The sequence below is a fragment of the Platichthys flesus genome, chromosome 7, assembly GCF_949316205.1.
Source record: "Platichthys flesus chromosome 7, fPlaFle2.1, whole genome shotgun sequence".
Lineage (NCBI taxonomy): Eukaryota > Metazoa > Chordata > Actinopteri > Pleuronectiformes > Pleuronectidae > Platichthys > Platichthys flesus.
The window spans coordinates 20,294,057-20,314,296 of record NC_084951.1 but is presented as its reverse complement, the minus strand read 5'-3'; the positions used below and the strand labels follow the sequence as shown (position 1 = coordinate 20,314,296).

The following is a 20,240-nucleotide window of genomic DNA, read 5'->3' as shown; positions in this document are numbered from 1 at the left end:
CAGTCCGTGACATAACCTGGTTTTCTCATCTAACATTTCCTTTGTCAACTAATATTTTCCTTTTCGTTCTGACACTTTCCCTCTCCCACATATGTTATCCCCTCTTTTTGTTGTCAGATCCTTTCTCCAATTTGTCTGTGTTGTGCCGACCAGGCTGTAAAGCCAGAAAAATGAGATTGTATGGCTAAAAATACCCTGGAAGTCATGCTCTTTCCTTTTCTTTGTCAGGTGGAGTCTGGCTTCTTCCACGAGAGTGATGCTAAGACTGTGGGAAAGTCGATCAGGGATCGCGTGGCACTGATCAAATGGAGAAGAGAGAGAACAGTGTCTGCTGCAGTTGCATTGGATCAGGGTGAAGGAGGACACCGGGTCCAGATGACTCCGTCTCAGGGCATCTCAGCTGGGGCTGCACATGTAGGACAGCCCCCTATGCTGGAACCAGATGAGCAAGATGCAGACACGCACAACAGGCTGTGTAACCTACCAGCCAGTGCCACCTCAGTCACATGTAAGCGATTCTGCTCTCCTCCACTTAAAACACAAATTCAATCTTTGACTTTATGAGTGCATAATTTGCGTCTCTGCAGCAGACAGCACGCTCGACAGTGGCATGGGCTCCACTGTGTACTCAGACTCCCACAGCAGCCAGCAGAGTGTCCTCTACCAGTCCCTGCTGGAGCCTATTACTATGGCAACGCAGCAGGTCTGTATCAGGAGCACACACCCAGGTGGACAATGTATGATCAGATATAGTTAAATATACACAGTTTCTTCAAAGCAGTCACTGCTCTCTTTGCCTTGATACCAAGCACGAGTGCTATATTCACATGCATTTATTTTTTAGGAAATCTATCTTCATTAGCACTTTCATTACACTCATACATTTATGTATCCTTGCAAGTAAATTTGTTTGTCCTCATTTTGTCATTACAACCATTTTATCTCGGTTATAATCTGTTCGTTTTGAGTAACATATGTTTTGCTTTTGGGTTGCTCCTCAATTAGTTCCAGAGCAGTAGTCCTTTTCTCACCGATCGGCCTCACTCCTGTGAGAAAGGTGAAATATGGGGGGGAGCACTGTGTCCAGAGTTCAGGACTCGATTGGGAACAGCAGCCCGGAGAGGAAGTGCTCCTGTTATTGACACACGCAGGGCCAACCACAATGCTCAACTGCATGCCTTCAGTCAATCTCGGAGATCGATAAGTCCCAGCCCCAGCTTCACAGTACCAGAGACCCAGTACGAAGTAAGTCCCTCTGAGCGTCACTCAGAGGGTGGCGACGGGTTTCCCACCCAGGGTCTTCTGCCTCTGCTGCAGCTCTCCCCTGTGTCGTCACTTTGTGAACATCGCCGCCTGAGTGACACCGGCATCAGAATGACATCAGAGGCCAGTGAGAACTCAGCCCTACCTGTGCCAAGAGGACGCAGACATTCTGACCTCAGCAGCCTTCTGAGTGTAACCTGTCATCATAATCACAATTTTGCAAAGCATAAACACCACATGTGCCAGGCCTGCCTCTCTTTGCTTCTTTTGAAGTCACAAGAAGGGAGCCACCGCTACCCTTCTTTTGCGATGCCAGCACACCACTGTCCATGTGACTTAAGGCACCAGCAGTCCTCTGGTGGAACCATGACCCCCCCTGGTTATGGTCGACCAAAAGGTTCCAGCGATTGCTCTGATTTCTCACTGCTGCAGAAGTCCCTGTTCAATATAACGGGTCGCAAAGCAGCCCCCTGTCACGCCACACCCACCCAGGCCTCATTGCTGCAATTCTCAGCTGCACACAGGCCTGGGAGCAGTGATGGAGGCAGCAGCATGAAGAGTCATCTCCTGGGTGGAAGCTCAGTTGCGGATCAAGAACCCCTACAGGACAGCATGATTAGATTCAGTGCCAGAGAGCAGCAAGTTACCGGGGCTGTGGGAGTGGTAGGTTACAGTAGCAGACAAGCCACTTGGGTTTCCTATTTGGAGTCCAACACCTGCTTAACTGATTTTTCCCTGCCAGTAGAAGGCACAACGTTATTCTGCATGGAGCTGTTCTGATCTCCTGTCCACTTTCTGAGTCTTGCTGCCTGCATAGGCTTCCAGAGCTGACCGTCTTCTTAGAAATTCTAAGCTTGATCAAGTCGGAGGCCAGTGGCAAAATCTCTAACTGGCACAATTTCTGCTGATTTACCCTAACAAATCCCTTTCTCGATTTTTATATTTTTCCCTTTCTGCTTAACTGGCTGAACGCTACAGCAATCTTTCTCCTGAGCTTGCCTTGAATAGATGGCCTCTGGTTGAAGAAGGGGTGGCTGTCTGATCTCCCTCCTGTCAGTCTGCTATTTTTCCCTTGGGTCCTAATTTTATTTCGCACCTGTCACCGCCTGCTCATTGTTGTAACAGATGTTTCATTAACCCATGTTTATCCCTTATCCTATCTTTATACTCATATTTGGTAAGGCTAAATGCAATCGGCACAATTATTAGCTTTTGTGTGATTTTCATCCATGACCTGTCAAATTCACTCCCAAGAGGGTCTTTAATTAACTTTAATTTCCCCACTTTTTTTTCCTTAGACCAGTTCTGCAGGGCAACAGAATCAACATTCTGTCCAAGGCCTGCCTTCTTCCAGCACAGCAATGACCACCCCACTGCAGAACGTCCAGCCTGGACACAGTTACCCTGCTGCTCCATATACTGGTCCAACTAGTGCTGCAACACCAGCTCCAGTCGGTCAAAGTTTAGTAAACATTCAGCATGCAGGCAACGCTGCTGGCTATCCATCTCCAACTGTGCAACAGACCCAAGCTGCAGCACTTATTTCAGCCTCATCTGTGCCACAACATGTTGCACAGAGCCACCAAGCAGCAGGCTACCAACAGCAACCGGCAACAGCAGCAAACTCTTCAACCTTTTCTTTGCAAGTCCAACAAACGTGTCAGAACTGTGTGGTTCCCTCTCAACAACAGGCTCCGTCTACGTCAGGATATCCTCCAGTTCAGCAACAGTCTACAGCAGAAGCAGCCGCCCTGCCAGCACATCAGCCTCTTGCATCTGTGGGCGCAGCTATTGCAGCCACAGCCCAGTGTCATCCCGCACACACACTGCAGCATGTCCAAGCTGCAGTCAATCTGCCAAGTCAGCAACCTTGTCAGAGCTCCTCCGCACCAGCACTTTACAACCATCAGATCCCCGTTCAGCAAGAGCACCCACACCCCTTACCACAAAACACTCAATCCAGCATACAAGCACAGAATGCTGGACAGGCTTATATTCAACCTCAACTCCAGCATAACCAAGATACTGTGCATCCCCTACACCAACAAATTGCACAGCCTATCCACCAATCTCAAAGTCATCAGTATCACAGTCAGCAGCAATCGCACACCCCAGCTCTACAACAGAAAGCCATGCACGCAGCAATTTTACATCAAAGCCAGGACGTGTCCCAGTCTACTGTCCAACATGTTCAGACCACAGCCTCTCAGCCTCATCTCACAGCAACATCAGCTGTGATGGTTTCAGCCACACATCAGAGTTACCCTGCTGCAGGTCCCCCTGATGCTGCCTCTCAGAGCTATGCACACTCTGCATTCAATGTCCTGCACCAACAGTCTGCTCCAGCTCAGAGCCAGTACCATTCTGCACAGCCCACTGCTGCTTCACAGACCTATGGAGAGGCTACTCAGATGGTGACTCCTCAGAGCCTTCCTGCCTCTTCCCAGCATGGCCAGGCTGCACATATATCTCAACAGGTGAGTTTAGAAGTGGTGCATTAGAGCTTAGTGGCAAACACAGTGCCCCTGTTTTGTGTTTTATGTTTATTTCTCCTCCTCTGACTCGCCCCGTTTTCATTTTTCATCAGTTTCAACCCTATCTTTACATCGCTGCTCTCCTGAATCAGGTAGATGCCTTTGTCTCAATGCATTTTGTCACTGTGGGACTCACTGTAGGACTCAGTAGGGGAGGGAAAGAAATGACTGCACCTATACAAGGGAACACTATTTGTGGCATTGCTGTTCTTAGATCTGGTCCTATTCATATTATGGTCCCTCGGTTTGACTTGGTGCAGCCGATTTGGAAGCAGCTGTGTTGGTGAACAGCAGTTAAATGAAGAAAAAAACTCAATATAAGCAGGAGTTTCCTCGGACAGGAGCCAACGGAGAGATAATGTAAGCAGTAATGAAAACAATAACAGAGGTTTGAGCTGCTGCATCCGCCAGTCCTCCTAGTCTTACTTTGCTTAGAGACAGGAAAGTATGAATTCTTCTGGAATCACTACCAGGAAATGCAGGTTTCCAAACGGAGAGGTAAAATTGGAAGCCCTGCCATAACTAAACCATTTCCCTCTCCTTTTCTCTTCCTTTGTCATCTGTAGAATATTCCTGCTGGACAGAGCATATCCCAGCTTGGACAAGACGGACAGGGCCATGCGCAGAATCTCAGCCAGTATGCTCCCAGTATGATTACCCAGGCACTTCCCCCACAACAGCCAATGGCCCAGGCTAATGTCAATCAACAATTCCAACCTTTGCAAATATTAACCTCTCTACCACCAACACACCAACCCCAGGTATTTTTTGTATGTACTAATACCTAACATTGTATTACAGATCAGTAACAGCATTGACTCAAATCAATGTATCTCCTGTCCTCCTCCTATATATGATTTTCCTCTGTTTCTTCCATTTCTTTTCCCTCAATTTCCCTCACAGTATCCCACAGTCCAGGTGATGACAGCTGTGACTGACTGTGAATCCTCCTATCCTTACCCATACACTGCCCCTCACCCTTCATCCACCTCTTCTCTTAATCATTTCTTTCTTTCTCCCGGACAGACTCTTCCAATTACCCCCTCTGTCTCCCCTCTCTCTCCTTTACACATTGAAAGTGCATTAGTCTCACCCATCCCAGTGTCCTTCATACCTTCCCCCTCACCTGGGCTGGGTAACATGGAACCCACATCCCCACAGCACCAGCCCAACACTGCTCTGAAGCAGAGTGTTAGATATGAAGCTCCACATTCACATCCAGCACTTATATCTGCATTAAACACCCATCCCATGCACATGCACATTTCCCCTTCCCACAACACACACCCTCCCACAAATGGCAGCACTCAGCCTCTGATACAGGTAATTATGATGGGTGCTATGGAGTGCTGTTGTTTACCAAGAAGGTGTAACTGGGTTTTTTGAATGTTCCTGTGTGTTAAGGGTGGTTGAGTCTTTGCCTCTGATAATCTCTGTCACATTGTTTTAGAGCTTTGTTTGCTCATTGCTGTGTTGTTGTTCTGTAGCTGAAGGATAGTGAGAATGTTTATGTTCAAGACGATTAAGTGAAATGGTTCAGATGTAGGAATACATCTTTTAAAGCAAAAACATAACAGCCAAATACATTGTTGAACTCAAAAAGGATTCAGCATCTTCCAATATGTGGTTATACTTGTAATAATGATGGTGAGAGATGATGACGATGTGTAATCTTGTTTGTCCCTAGCAGGCCCAGGTCAGCCATCCTGAGCTTGTCCCCTCTGCTCAGCCAGTCCAGCCGGCACTTTTCTCCTCACCTCTCTATAATGGAACTGATCCAGGCGCAGCCACCACTGTTGCCAATCTGGACAAGAGTAACCCATGCCAGCTGGCCCTGCAGGCCCAGAGTCAGGTTCAGAGCCAAATTCCTGTGCTGCAGCCCTCGGACTCTCAGCAAGCATCATCTGGGTCTGCCAGCTCCAGTGTGACTCAGCAGAAACCTCTCGGTTCTCTAACAGGAGCTGCAGAGACCAACACTGAGGTAATGACACATTACTCACTCTTTTTCCAACTTTTTTCTTCCTCTGCCCACAGTGCTTTGAAAACATTCCAGTACACTCACAGACGAGATCACTGTACATTCTCTCTCTTCACAATCAGATACATTATCTGAAACTCTCTTCTGGTTGTTTGTTTTCAGGATCAGACCACAGAGAAACACACTGCAGGACAGAGCTATGACAGGTACTTATTTTTGTAGGTGACAAGTCAGTGATTGCACTTGAAATAAATACCTATCTGAGTGTAATCTCATATGTTGTCAAATAGATATCAATCTCTAAAGGAATTTTTGGTTTGATAGGCACTGACCTAAATTTGTCAATTATACACATGGTCTTCCTTATTTGAAAATGTGGAAGCTGGTGTTTACACTGTTACAGTAGCCACACCAACACTAACACTTGTAAACCCATGCTCTCACTGACATTGGTTTGCTACACTACTGTTGCTGTAGTTTACATATACATTTTGTTTAGAAAACATTTAAAGTGCTCCACTGAACATCAGAAGTGATGTTTAACCAGCTACGTCTTCCTCCTGAAGTAAAAACTTTCATTTCTGTAAAGCCAGAGAGAACTCTGATGGCACTGATGGCATCTGTCATTCTTTTAAGCTCTGTATTAAGTGAGGTTTAAGACGTGAAGCCCCCTTTTATCCACCACTCAAAGATTGTTGCCTCTGTATGGCGTTAAAGGGGCTTTTCTAAAAATATTACTTTGAGAACTTCTTTTATTCATTATACGCCTTATTGTAACAGTATTTGTTTTTGTCCAGCTTGTGTAGTTGATATACTGATAAGACAATATGTAAATACCTGCTAGTTAGCTGTTACCATACAGGCTCCCCTGAATTGTAAAGCTTTGTGTTGGCTATTAAGTTAATATTACTTGTTGTTGCCTTTTCTTCTCCAAATAAGTGTCAACTCTGACGCCATGTCAGGGAAGGAGATGAGTGACGGCTATGAGGGGACACATAAAGGTGAAGGGAAAGTCCGCAAACACCATCGCAGGTCAACACGCACTCGCTCCCGTCAAGAGAAAACCAGCAGGCCAAAACTCAGCATGCTCAATGTAAGTAAATATATATATTTTTATATCCTAATAAGGGACATATTACTTAAAGCCTATGTAAGAAATAATAGATCATGTATTTATTTGTCTGTTGTTCCTGCAGGTGTGTAACACTGGAGATAAGATGGTAGAGTGTCAGTTGGAAACTCACAACCATAAGATGGTCACATTTAAATTTGACCTGGACGGAGATGCACCAGAAGAGATTGCTACATACATGGTATGCAGGAGTGTCTGTCAGTTCAGTCAGGAGTGTCTGTAGGCCAGTCAGTAGTGTCTGTAGGTCAGTCAGTAGTGTCTGTAAGTTTTTTGCGTTGCCTCTGAAGTTTTCTTATGGCTCTGAAACTCTGTGTGGTGCTGTTCGCAGCTGCAATGCAGCAAAACAATCAATGTTTCTGTCTTGCTCTTTCTCTCTCCTCCAACCTTTTATTTATTCTACTCTAGGGTCACTAAAACCATGCATGTGTTGATCCAGGTGCAGCCATGACCACAGTTTAATTTAGCTATTGCTTGTTAAGATAAATAATTTAAATGCCTGTTGTCTTTTTCTTCCATCCTTCCTCTCAGGTGGATAACGATTTCATTTTACCACTGGAAAGAGAGGTTTTCATTGAACTGATGAAGGACATCGTGGACAAAGCTGAGGACATACTGAGTGAGGACACAGAGGGTGAGAGGAACTCTGACCCGGGAGGCAGTCCCAAACGGAGCGAAGGAACTGACACACTAGGAACAGAGGTGAGAAAGGAAGCGCTGATGGTTAGTTGCTGTAATAGTGTAATCTGTCCACAAGTGCCCCTTCCTCGGATACATCATCCTGACAGCACTCTCAAGAGAACTCTATACAGACTCTCAAGATGACTTTGCCTGCATGCTGCCAACGAGAGATGCCAAAAATAAAAATGTTGCTGATGTGAAATATGTGACTAACTGAATATATTTCGGAAGTTTGTCTCTTTGGCTACTTGAGGAAACTCTTCATACGTCTATTAAATGAATGCACATGCATCAGCTCTTTAAAGTAATCCTTCTTGTTCTTTTGGAATTAAAGGTATCAGCTCCCAGCACCCCCCAGCCGGTGTACCAACAAAATGGTAAGACTTTGATCCCATGAAAATCTTCTTAATTTAAACAAAGTCCACGAACACTTTTCAGCTCTAAAGTGGTTTCCTGTACATTTATAGATATCTACATTTAAGAAGCCTGTTATGGTTTGACACGGGAATATGAATAATTGAATGAATGAAAAACTGTTTGTATTCCTCCATTCTGTGTTGGTTATTATTGAATCATCAGTCAGTAAATTTAGCTCATCTACTGAAGTGATTTTTTTAATAAATGGGGTTTTTGAGACTGTCCTTCTCTCTCTCTCTCCTTGACAGTTCTCCATACTGGGAAGCGCTGGTTTATCATCTGCCCCGTAGCAGAGACGCCCATGCCCGACAACAAGAAGACTGCATCTCAGATCACTACAGCCCAGGGTATGCAACATATTACTTACTGCTTATCAGACCAAATACTCATATTATTTATAGAATGAACTGAACCATTGGTGTCTCACTTGCTGCTCTCTTTACTGAAGAGGCTTCACATGCATTCGAGTGTGCGCCGGTGCAGTTATACCGGTGGGGTCAGTTATATAAGAGTGCTTCTACAGTGGTAGGAGGGCAGGATTTATACTCCAGCTGACAGATCCTGATGGGGAAGACAAGCTGTGATATAACACTCTGGCACTCACAGGACTCAGACCCTCTTCTTCACAGTCTTGGCTGTTTAACTCCCAATCTGTTTCCCTGTAATTAACTCTGGTCTTTTTTGCTTTCTTCAGAAGCTGAAAGCTCTGCTTCATCAGTCAGGCCCGACTGCAACACAGCTGCAGTGACTACCCTGGTCGCATCTTTATCGTCTCAAAACCCACCCTCCTCCTCCCCCGCTCTGCCCCCTGCTGCTCAGAGCTCAGTACAACCTCCAGACCAAAACAATGGAAATTCTCGGGTCCAGCAGACTCAGCCCTGTGTAACTAAACATGCCATTGCTGCTGCTGGAGTCGGACATCAGAAATCCCTTCCTGTGGAAGAACCTTACATCTCGGCTGTCTCTATGGTGACGGACATACCTTGCTGTGCTATTGTGCCACCTGTCTCTCTGGATGTGAATGCCATTGATAAAGGAGCAGCTGGAGGTTTGGCCTCGTCTCAGACGAATCAGCCCATCGAGAAGGCCAGTCCGACTGAAGAGCTACCCCCTCAGCTCGCCTCCCATCAGTCTGTGGTCCTGCAGCAACCCTATGCCACGCCCATGCAACCTGGGACAGTGACCTCTCAGCCCCAGAGTCCAGCACATCAGACCTCCCAAAACTCTCAGTCATCAAGCCACCAGCAGCCCGCAAGTGGGGGGCCAGGAGAGTCAGACAGTGAGGGACCACGCAGGGTGGAGTTTGTTGACCGCACCATCAAGACTCTGGATGAGAAGCTGAGAAACCTGTTGTACCAGGAGCATGCTCCCTCCCAGCCTTCAAGTTCGACATCTGATCCCCAGGCCTCCAGCACAGAGGGAGTCGTCACCCCGCCAGTCTCGGATGGCCAGAGCACTGAGGGAGGACTTGCAAAGAAGAAGGGGGACCCACTGGTAAAATACTGTTTTCTTTATTAAAGAGAGAGAGTGAGAAATGTGTGCAGGTGTTTGTTAGGAGCTGACTTATTTGAATCATTATTGAATTGTTTTCCTGCACTGTTGATTTATATACTGGCAAAGACCATTACTGTGTTTAGAAAGTTTACTGAAAAGTACTGCTGTGAGTACGATACTGTTTCGTGATCTCTTCCTCTGACAGCTTCATTTTAAGTAGAGGTTTGACTCATTAAGATAAAACTGACGTCAGGAGAGGTTACTGGGTAGCCGCCTCATTATACTGATTAAGCGCGTGTAGTGAATTTACTGTTTGCCATTATTATTATTCCAAGCTCCCACACACACACTTCTCTCTTTCTATCTTAGCCTCAGATTCTGGAGCGCACAGATAGTGTGGGCGCACTAAGTGACTCTGCAGTTGCAGGTAGGTCAAATGATTTATGTAATGTCCACATCACATTAATCATTTCTCTTTTAAAAAAGTTTTTTCAAGACATTATCCTTCCTGCTCCTTTAGCTAACAGGGTTTTGAAAGGAAGAGATGCAAGTGCCATCTCCACTTCATACAGATCCAAAAGCCGTTTTCAAGTAAGAACCCACTTTCTTTCATTTGCTCATAATCCTTTGAGCAATCAGATCAACAAAAATGACCATTGACCAAATTAGATCACATGACAGGCTTGACAAGTGAACATGTTTATGGAACTTTATTTTGTTATGAACACGAGCTGCGCTTTATTCCAGATCATTCCCACTTCTCCAGATGTCATTTATGGTTTAGAGAAAAATAAGACAAACCGCAGCACCTGCAGCTCTACAGCACCCTCTAGTGGTTCTGGAGGGTCTTACAGTCAGAGCCAGGGAAAAGGCAGGAAAGAGAAGGCTTGTGTGGCTGTGGGCAGATCCAGTGTGGCGACTGCAGCCGACGAGGAGAAAGCCGGAACATCCAAACCCCACAATAGTAACCGCTACTCTGCCCCACCAAACTTCTACAACGCCAACCCCACCTCCAGTCCTGATGTCACCCCGCACCATATCCCCCGAGCCAAGACCTTTGACAGTCCGATGCACAACAACTACGACCACCTCTACTCTGACTCAGCAGACGAGGACAGCAGCAGCATAGCTCTCCCTCCGGCCCACCCCGCTCCCCCAGCTCATACCCTGTCTGAGCACAGTGGTAGCGACCTCATGACGAGGGCAATGGCCTTCCTACGGCGCACTGGTCGCAGCAAAAGTGAGCAGAGCTCAGATTCACCAAGCCGACAGCCTGTGGCAATGAACGGTCACGTGCCCTTGCCTTCAGCAGGACATGCCCACTCATCTTACATCAGCAGTGACAACGACTCTGAGTTTGAGGATGCAGATATGAAGAAGGAGCTACAAAAACTAAGAGAAAAGTAAAGTAACTTCCAGACATGCACCATCCATGCTGCAGAGATGTTACAAATATTTTTAATATTAAATATATAATTTATCATCATCAGTTTGAAATATTTGGGGGGCTGCAAGATGCAAAAACACAAACAACAGATTTTTAAGTTCTTATAATATCATAAAATATTCTCTGACTGGGCACTGAGCTCATTAAGATTAAGAGAGAACGTTACTAATCAAATCATAGAAAAAATAAATTAAAAAAGCAGCCTCTGTGGCCTTTTAAGCAAAAAATGTTGTCTGATCTCTCCCCCTAACTTTCTCACCAGACACATGAAGGAGATCTCTGAGCTGCAGGCCTTCCAGAGGGGTGAGATTGAGCATCTGTACAAGGAGCTGGGCAAAAGTCTACCTCCAAACGTGGGTTCACTTCATGCAGCACCCCCAAGTGGCCGGAGGCGTCGGGCCAGCAAACACAAGCTGAAGGCTGGAAAACTGCTCAATCCGATGGTGCAGCAACTTAAAAACAATCTTAACACCGCCACTGAGAGGAAAGGTGAGTGTGGTGGGGGTGGTTGTGTGACTAGTGCTTCAGTCTGTGGTAGTCAGTTTTTTTTGCACTGGTAAACACAGGGATGGCGTCAGACTCAGAAAAGGGTAGGTGTATGATTCACAGTGATTCATTATGAATCATGCTTGTTTCTTCTCTCAGGTGAGCGCGGTGCCAGTTCATCCAGCTCCCCGGCCAAAAGTTCAGTTCTGTCTGATGGCTCTGACCACTCTAGTGGCTGCTCCAGCTCCAGCAGTCACCCCCATGCTGCCCCAGAGCAAGTTCACACACAGCAACCCTGTTCCCTGAAGGGCTCGTTTTCCTCAGACAACATCTACGCTGGACTACATGGCGATGGAATGGCCCCTCAAGCAGGCCCTGGCCAAGGTACACATTATAGGTTCATCTGCATGCTTGTTTGTATGTGTGGAAGGGTCATGCTATCAACTAAACCGCCATTAGGGTTGAATGGTGGTTAACGTGTGTTCAGTTAAGGAAAGTGGTTATTGTGGGTTGTTATGTTTTAACTCAATACATTACAAGCTAGTTGATCTACAGATGATCAACAACTGGGCCTCTTTGTTCTGTTCATGACTGAATTTATATCTGATTTTGTTTTTGTCAAATCTGAGCCTCAGTCAAACTTTTGAAACCAGCCCCAGAACTGTCGGTTTCTTGTGTAACAGTCTGATTTTATTTCTTTTTTTAGATTGACATTTTTCCATTTAGTAAAATTTGTTCACATTTCAATCTCTCAAATAAGTGTATTTTTTGGTTTTATGCTAGAAGCAATACTATGGATAATTATTGCGAATTGTTCTATAAACACAGTTAATACTTATTATGCAAATGGTCACCAAGCAAAAAACCAAAACACGACTACAGTGTCTTTAACTGATTGGGAGTTTTTATTTCTGGTTCCCCTGATATTGCTCAGTTGTAATGAAATCAGACTGACGATAATTACGATGTCTATTATTAACCAGATGTAATATTGGTATCCTGCATTTCGTACACTCGTTATTATCCTTTGCTGGTGCTTTTGATGTTGGGGGTTTCACATCGCAGTCTCTGTGCACTTTTACAAAGTGTCTCTCTTGTTTCTTCTCTTCTTCCCTCTTATATTCATTTTTCAGGCTGGACGGTTTACCACCAAACGTCAGAGAGAGTCACCTATAAATCTAGTAGCAAACCACGCACTAGATTCCTCAGTGGACCTGTGTCTCTGTCCATCTGTTTGTATTTGTTCTTTTCTATTTCCTCTCACTCATTTCCATTTCTTTATTAACCTACCTCTCTCTCTATTAACAATGTTTTTTATAATATAGAATATAATATCATCACTCTTCTATTCTCATCTGATATTCATCACCCATATTTCCTCCCTACCACCTGCCCTTTCCCTCAACAACCTTGTGTTCTGTATAGTTTTTGTTTTGACAGCCAGAGGATATCCATCACATGCACGTGATTTTTGGTATGATAAACAAAGTCATTTGATCCTGTATAACATAGGCACCCTGAAAGGTTTGTGCAACCAGAAAATGTTTCCTTTCCTTCAAGCAATCAGTGGAACGGGTCATATTTACACCTTTAGGTTAGAAAATTATTCTGTTGGATCCCAGGTTCGTTTGTCATTTCCGAGAGAAGAGCTTTTGCAAGTACGACCAACTATAATAATATTATTGACTTAAGATTAAAAATCTTCATTGGCAATGGAATCAAGGTGGCACAGAAGTAACGTATGTATATATGACCCATTACTTTCCCAAACCCTGATTTAAAATTCGGTTTTCAGCTACGTTTTTTCGCAATTTGCGGTAATGAAAGGATACAAACAGAGTGATTAATTAATCATCCTCTGATATAATTTATCTGTCGACAATGTGTTGATCGCAGCCTTTTATCACCAATTAAAAATGTCTGACTTTCTATCTCAAAAGGCACAGTGGCTGATGGTTCATGTATGTACGACCTGCATTTAGGCTCCATGCCATCTTTCTTTGATCCCGTATCTGTGCAGCAGAGATGCAGGATGACTTTAGGTTGATAAGACGTTGAGATGACAAAAATAACTGTTGATGATTTGTTTATGCTGAAATAAGATGCTGTGTCTTAGTGTAGAATTAATAAGAAAAGATTTAGTTGCTATTGCTTATAAAAAATGTAAGTGACCTCATAGACCATCCACTGTCTTGGTTTGGAGCTTTGGAAGGAAAGATTTCCAGGGTGTGCACGCCTCTTTAATCTTAATGTGTGGCCTTCAATACTTTATTATCATAATTATTGTAGATATTTATCTATACACATAATTTCCTCTGGCAATTATACACAATCCACAGAGCCACCATTACACTCATAACCATTCATTTGGGGGTTACAATGCCCCCTCCCAATCATACAAATGCTTTGTGCAGTGCTTCTGGCGCCACAGACATACTGAGCTTGTGAATGGCTAGATCTCTCCAAACATGGGCCTGAGGTCAGATCTGAAACAAGCAGTGTGCCTGTTGGGACGTATGGATGTGTGTTTGTGGACTACAGTAGCTTTGTGGGGACCACAATGCTGGACCCCCAGGTTTAAATGGCTGAAGTTTAAGACAAATAGGTTTTAGTTATAGTTAGGTAAGACACTGGCACAAAGAGAAAATCCCTTATTATAACTGCAATTGATTTGTTAAAATTCAACCACCAAGACAAAATAAATGAGTTACTAAAATAATTAAATTGGGGATGGTTTAAAAGATTGCAGAGCCTCAGAGTTTAATTTCTTGAAAAAATGTCCCACCTCCAAGCCGTCTTCTCCGGCAGATGAAATTAAAAAGATGAGGGATGTAAATTAGACAATTTATAACACATAATGATAAATAGGGGCAATAATATCTGGTAACATCGAATTCATAATATTATAAATATATTCAGATAAGTGTTAATCAAACCAATGGACTAGAAATTCAGTTGTAATTGAAATGTTAGTTTAGGGTTAGAAATGTATTTTGTTAGTGACAGGCCACCACATTTATAACAAGACAAGTGTGTGTTTGTAGACGTGTGTGTGTCTGTGTGTGAGGGGGAGAGAGAAAAAGCCAAAGCCTTTAAACCCTTTTTTATATGTTGTGTGTTTCCATCCACTGTTAATTTTAATGGCATCTCCTAAGTCAGGGCACCCTGCCCAAGTCAGCCGTCCTATGCACACTAACACAAAGAGAACCCCCCCCAGAAATCAGACCTTCCCTGATAAGTAGGGCCCTTTGCTGTGGTAGAGGAGAGCGCTCTCTGTCCCTCATGTTTGGAGGGAGAAGACGTGCATGGTGCAGCCGCCAGGCAGGGCACTGATGGAGACTTGCTCCACCACATGACCACATGAAGGGCTGTATCATCAATATTACTACTTTTTGTTTTTCTCCTTCCACCTCTCCTGAGTTACCTGCATGTGTCTGACAAGTGCCGACTCTGAAGACTCCCTTCTAGTGTGTGTGTGGTCTTCACTTTTAAGTTTGATTTATTTTTGCTTCACATTTTGTTTCACAGGCATTCTCACGTCGGTAAAGGGATCTCCATTTACTCCAGTGCTATACTGTCTTAGAAAACAGTTACTCCGTTAGGGTCTCTACCCGCCAACTAATGGACCATTAATTCATATTAAATCTTACAAATAAATCTAAATATCCCACTTTTTATTTGTAAAGCTAATTAAGATGATAGTGAGTGCACTTTACCAGTTCTGTGTATTACATCATCAAAAACCTTGTCCTTAAGTTCATTTACAAAGTAGCAAAGGATCTGTCTCCATGCAGACAAGGTCGCTGTAAAGGCAGATCGAACATCCCAAAGGAAGACTACGTGTGCTCTCTTTCATTAGCTTGACAGATCTACTCTCCAATAGTCCACTTTAACAAGGATGGCCCATTTTAAAGAAAACTCCTAGGCTCTTTCTTCCAGTCTTCCTCACTGATTTTTAAACCCCTCGTCCTCCTCTCCTCTGTCTCTCTCTCTCTCCCCAGTTGTTTTGATAACTGAATGTCCTTTTTAAAGCAGCTTGTCCACATGTGCTGTGCAGTGTGTTCTGGCCTAACTGTTTCTGTCTTGTGCTGTTCTACCTTCTTATAGGGTCCACTCTGAAACGACTATGTCTAGGCAAAGAGCGCAGTAGTAGTAACTATCTCATTTACTTTCTTACTCTCTGTCTTTCTTCCTCTGTCCTCACAATTCCAATACTTCATATGTTTGTGTGTGCACTTTTATTTTTGTCTTTATGGTTTTAAAAATGTGGCGGATCTTCTTGAATATATATGTATTGGTACACTTCAGATTGTTGTATCAAATTACGTTGGTTGTTGTTTTGCATGGCGGTGTGTCTCAATTGCTGAATTTTGTCATTGCTTGCATATCAAACATTTAATTTGTTGATTATCATTCATGTTGCAATCAGTTGGCTGCTATCTTGGCAAAATGTGATATTAATTTTGTCAAAGTGCATTACATTACACCATACAGTAGCCAATTGATTTGGTTTTTTTTAATGCATTTTTTTTAGCAGATTTTTAACTATTTTGTCTTTTTAGGGTCTCATCAAAGCGCTGCCACTGCTCAGACGGCCAACAGTCAGACACAGCCGTCACTCACCCCAGCCACACCTTCACCATCCGCTCAGCCTATTACGCGGCTCGCTCAGGCCCAGACCAACAACAGCAACAACAAGAGATGCACGTTCACCGATGATCTTCACAAACTGGTAGATGACTGGACGAAGGAGACTGTCGCGGCAGCCAATCAGCCACGACCCTCCCTCAACCAAATCAAACAACAGCGACGCCAACAGGACCTGGAATGCAAATCTTACCCACCCACGGGAGCAACTGGACATGAGGTATCCGAAATGGAGACGTGTACTCAGTAAAAGATGATTTCAGATCGTTGGATTTTGACGTATTACATTTGATGTAGTTAAGAGGTGCTCTATGCACTGTTATGTGAAAGAATTCCCTTCTGTTCCAGATGAAATGCCATCATGGTACCAGCAAGTTCCAGTTGCCTCTTTCCTGCCCCATGACTGCTGCTTTAGGTCCTGGTATGTCCACAAGCCTAGCTCCCAACTCCACAGCCATGCTCCCTCCCGGGTACCTCCAGCCCAATGGCTCCTATGGTGGGATGGTTTCCGGTCCTGTTTACTCTCAGCAGTGGCCCGGCGGGCCTAGCCCTGTAGGGTCAGTGGGCCCTTTAGGTCTGCTTGGTGCTGCAAGAATGATGCCCTATAACACAATGGCAAACCCAAGGATCCAAAGCTTCCCTCTTACCATGCACAACCCCAAAAACAGCACCTCTCCGAAAACCGCTAGGACTATCTAATCTACGAACTACAACTTGTCCATGGGTGTGTGCGGGATAGTCCAACTCTACTCTGCTTCACCAGAGCCACAATTGTACATAATTTGAATTTGTAAATAATATGACAGAGTGTTAATGTTCTTTATACAACACATACCTCCAATCAGCCACAGCATTGAAACCACTTGCTTAATATGGTGTATGTCCCCCTCGTGCCATCAAACCCCTACGACCCGTCGAGATATGGGCTCCATACGATCTCTGAAGTTGTCCCTGTGGCAACAAACACCAAGACATTTGCATCAGATCCTCTCACAGATGCACTATGGGATTGAGATCTGGGGTATTTGGAGACCATGACAATAATTTGAACCCTGTCATGTTCCTTTAACCATTTCAGATATATTTTTTTTTATTTATTATTATCCTGCTGAAAGAAGCCAATGCGATAAGGAAGGACCACCATGAAGGCTCCGCTTGGTCTGCAAGAATGTTAAGGCAGGTGGTATTTGTCCGAGTAACACCCGCACAAACCCAAGGTTTCCCAGCAGAGCATTGCCAAGAGCATCACACTCAAATTCCCCTTAAAGATGCAAAGGCACCTTCTACATGAAGAAAACATGATTTGTCAGACCACGCCTCCTTCCATTCCTCTACGGTCCAGGTCCGACGGCTGTATCACTGACGAACAGGGTCGCCACGTGAACCCGGACCGGCCTCCGGCCACATACACACATATAATACAACAGCTTTCAATCATAGCTGTTGTCTACCTCCACTTCCCACACGCATCAGTGAGTTGTGGGTTCCCATGACGAGTCAACCACTGCACACTAGGGTCACCCTAAGAAGACCTGCTGCTTTTCACAGCTGGCCCTCGTCAAAGTTGCTCATATTGTGACGTTTGCTTTCAACACATCACTTTCAAGAACTAACTGTTCACCTGCTGCCTGACATGTCCCACCTGGTGTGGAAACCATAAAACCAGTGTCCCTTTCTCCACCTGTCAGTGGTTTTAATGTTGTGGCTCATTGGTGTATATCTGGAGTTAATGTGTGTGTTAGTGCGCGCGCATGTGTAAATAAGTGTGAATACTACACAGTACTTGTTAAGTGTGTCTGAACACCTAATGCTTTTTGGCTTTGGTCTTTACTGAACTAAGCCATACAAAACATTTAGTTTTCGGTCCAGAAAGCCTATTTCACTCTTTCTTTGTTACTGCGGTTTTCCCGTTGATTTTTGCCTTTTTCTGTTTATGTCCAATTTACACACTACATTGGAATCCCAAAAAACCAGTGGAGTGACAAATGGTAACAAGACAGTATTTACAGTGAAATATTTGAAGGAATGTAGTGCCTTGAACATTGAATTTTATTTTTTATTGTCGTCTTAGAAGCCAAGCATGTCTGCATCCAGGTTATTTTAATTGATGGTTGCTTGAGTGCAGTCTCTATTTTTTTGTTTTATGCATTACAGACACTTTTTTTGGTTTACATATTAATGCCCTTGTAGAACTGCACTATTAACACAGTATATGCTCTTATATAAGTAATAAAGTCATGTTTTAACTTTTGTTTACCTTTCACCCCTGTGACTGATGGAATGCCATAGTGGTGAGACGTATCGTTGCCTTGCAGAAACAAATGGTTAAAGATGAGAGGAAGAAAAATAATTACACCAGAAGCCAAAATCCACTCTTTCAGGTCAAATGGTTCAGTTGGACATGGCCTGACTTTTCTTTCTTTTTTTGAAAAGACAACAGTGTTGTAGCCTTGTGCTCAAAGGAAAGGCTGTGTCCTGAGCCATTTATACTAGACGTAGTTCTTTCTACAGTAAATGCCTCCGGTAGTGTTCTGATCAGAATGTAGCAGTTAATATGTGATGGCTTGAGGCTTAAAAGTGCAATTTAACCCCTCCACAAAGCTTTGATGGTGGCCTTGCCACAAGCCTTATCTCTGATGTGTGCAACAGGAGCAAGCTGAAAAAGTTGAACAAAGTCACAACACACCAAACGCCAGCCAGATATTCCCAGGCAAAATATAAATACTACAAATCACCCAGCGATCTCTGAATTCACTACGATAAATGTTCTTTCAACTTTGCTGTCCTACTGCTCAGCATACACTGTATGTAACATGTTCTGTGCAATCACCAGTCAAGTCTGATGGTTCTAATTTATTTGATGGTTAAAGCTTGATTCTTATTTTTTGGGGATGTGTGCTATCATCTAAGGTGATTCCTGTGTACAGTCCAGCATTCGATATACACATGGTACTTAAAAATAAAAGTATTTTAACGTTTAATTTACAAATGCGAATAGCTCCAAATGCAGTGTTATTGCCTTATGGCAATGTGTTGATTTCCCAGGTTGCGTTTGATAACGGCCTTTTATTTTTTCTCGTCAGTTATATATTGCAAAATTCAAATGATACTTGATGTGGGAGATTTGCACAACAGATAGTCTCCCTCAATTCTGACATGTTTAAGTGTTTTGTATATTGTGGGTTTCACCGCCTGTACTTTCTTTCATCACAGACAAGTGGCATGGCCAACTTCTCAAGTTCCACAAATCAAAGCTAAACAATACAGTAGCTATGGTGAAAAATGTCAATCTCCACAACACATATGAAAGGTTTCAGCGCCCCAATCCTTCCAAGCTGTGAACTGTACAGTTTTCTTGTAGTTTATATTTGTACATTTTGTTTGTTTGAGGGTGGTGGTGGTGTTTGGAGGGAATGCTTTGATGTATATTGTTCCATCAATTCGGTTTGAATTGGACTTTTATAGGATATTATGCAGAGTCTTCTGCTTTGGTGAAATACTTCCAGTAGTAAGAGATTTCTGTTCTCTGTCACTCGTATCTGGTAAATATATTTTGTTCCACCTCCTTCTGGCTGCGGATTTCGCTTTCAGCAGAGGAGGGAATAACTATTGCTGCCATGTTCGTTTTGGGTGCAGGAACAGAAGCCGAAGTGCAGAGTCACACGGTGACACTTCCCACTCCACTTGTCTCACTTCTCTCTGGACGGCTTTGCCCTTGGTGAATACGCTCTGATTGTCAAAAGCTTGTATTTAAACAGTGTGGGATTGCTTCTGCCTGCTGTATGACCCACTGCATTACCCCCACCCTGCCCTGCTGCACTCTATCACACACTGTATGTTGACAGAGAAATAAATATTATTTTGTGCTTGATGCCAAGTGTCATTGTTTTTATTTTCCAGCCAGATTTATTGAGGTCAAATCAGAGTACATGTAGTTATGTGTTTAAAAATGGGACAAGTTAAACCTAAAATGGATGTATTTACACTTAACTTGAAGAAAATTATTTTTGTTCCTCACTTTCTCCATTAATTGAAACGTGAAAATCAAAATCTGTGAAAAATAGGCCAATACATTTTTTTTTTATATATATATATATATTTATATACATTTAAGGATATCAAATGTCCACCGTTCTTATTGCTTTACTACTCTTTAATTCATGT

The 20,240-nt window shown here is 43.7% G+C and overlaps 1 protein-coding gene across 7 annotated transcripts in view; it reads left to right on the top strand.

Moving 5' to 3' along the window:
- The window catches only part of LOC133957322 (serine/threonine-protein kinase WNK2-like), a 40,736-nt gene extending 20,789 nt beyond the window's left edge, over positions 1 to 19,947 (top strand). Inside the window, exons 8-31 of one of the 7 annotated variants that reach the window (XM_062392843.1) lie at positions 229 to 508; positions 591 to 703; positions 1,006 to 1,926; positions 2,562 to 3,740; positions 3,851 to 3,889; positions 4,364 to 4,558; positions 4,701 to 5,120; positions 5,488 to 5,778; positions 5,938 to 5,981; positions 6,715 to 6,868; positions 6,972 to 7,088; positions 7,436 to 7,606; positions 7,920 to 7,962; positions 8,251 to 8,349; positions 8,697 to 9,496; positions 9,866 to 9,923; positions 10,017 to 10,087; positions 10,244 to 10,899; positions 11,206 to 11,432; positions 11,589 to 11,813; positions 12,563 to 12,661; positions 15,537 to 15,581; positions 15,992 to 16,296; positions 16,425 to 19,947. In XM_062392843.1, coding sequence (XP_062248827.1) covers positions 229 to 508; positions 591 to 703; positions 1,006 to 1,926; positions 2,562 to 3,740; positions 3,851 to 3,889; positions 4,364 to 4,558; positions 4,701 to 5,120; positions 5,488 to 5,778; positions 5,938 to 5,981; positions 6,715 to 6,868; positions 6,972 to 7,088; positions 7,436 to 7,606; positions 7,920 to 7,962; positions 8,251 to 8,349; positions 8,697 to 9,496; positions 9,866 to 9,923; positions 10,017 to 10,087; positions 10,244 to 10,899; positions 11,206 to 11,432; positions 11,589 to 11,813; positions 12,563 to 12,661; positions 15,537 to 15,581; positions 15,992 to 16,296; positions 16,425 to 16,775 — 6,903 coding nt within the window. In that variant the 3' untranslated portion in view covers positions 16,776 to 19,947. Of the gene's footprint in view, positions 1 to 228; positions 509 to 587; positions 704 to 1,005; positions 1,927 to 2,561; positions 3,741 to 3,850; positions 3,890 to 4,363; positions 4,559 to 4,700; positions 5,121 to 5,484; positions 5,779 to 5,937; positions 5,982 to 6,714; positions 6,869 to 6,971; positions 7,089 to 7,435; positions 7,607 to 7,919; positions 7,963 to 8,250; positions 8,350 to 8,696; positions 9,497 to 9,865; positions 9,924 to 10,016; positions 10,088 to 10,243; positions 10,900 to 11,205; positions 11,433 to 11,588; positions 11,814 to 12,562; positions 12,662 to 15,536; positions 15,582 to 15,991; positions 16,297 to 16,424 lie in introns of all 7 variants that reach the window. The other 6 variants (XM_062392842.1, XM_062392844.1, XM_062392848.1 and 3 more) reach the window with 6 other exon arrangements.
- The last annotated feature ends 293 nt before the right edge of the window (positions 19,948 to 20,240 follow it).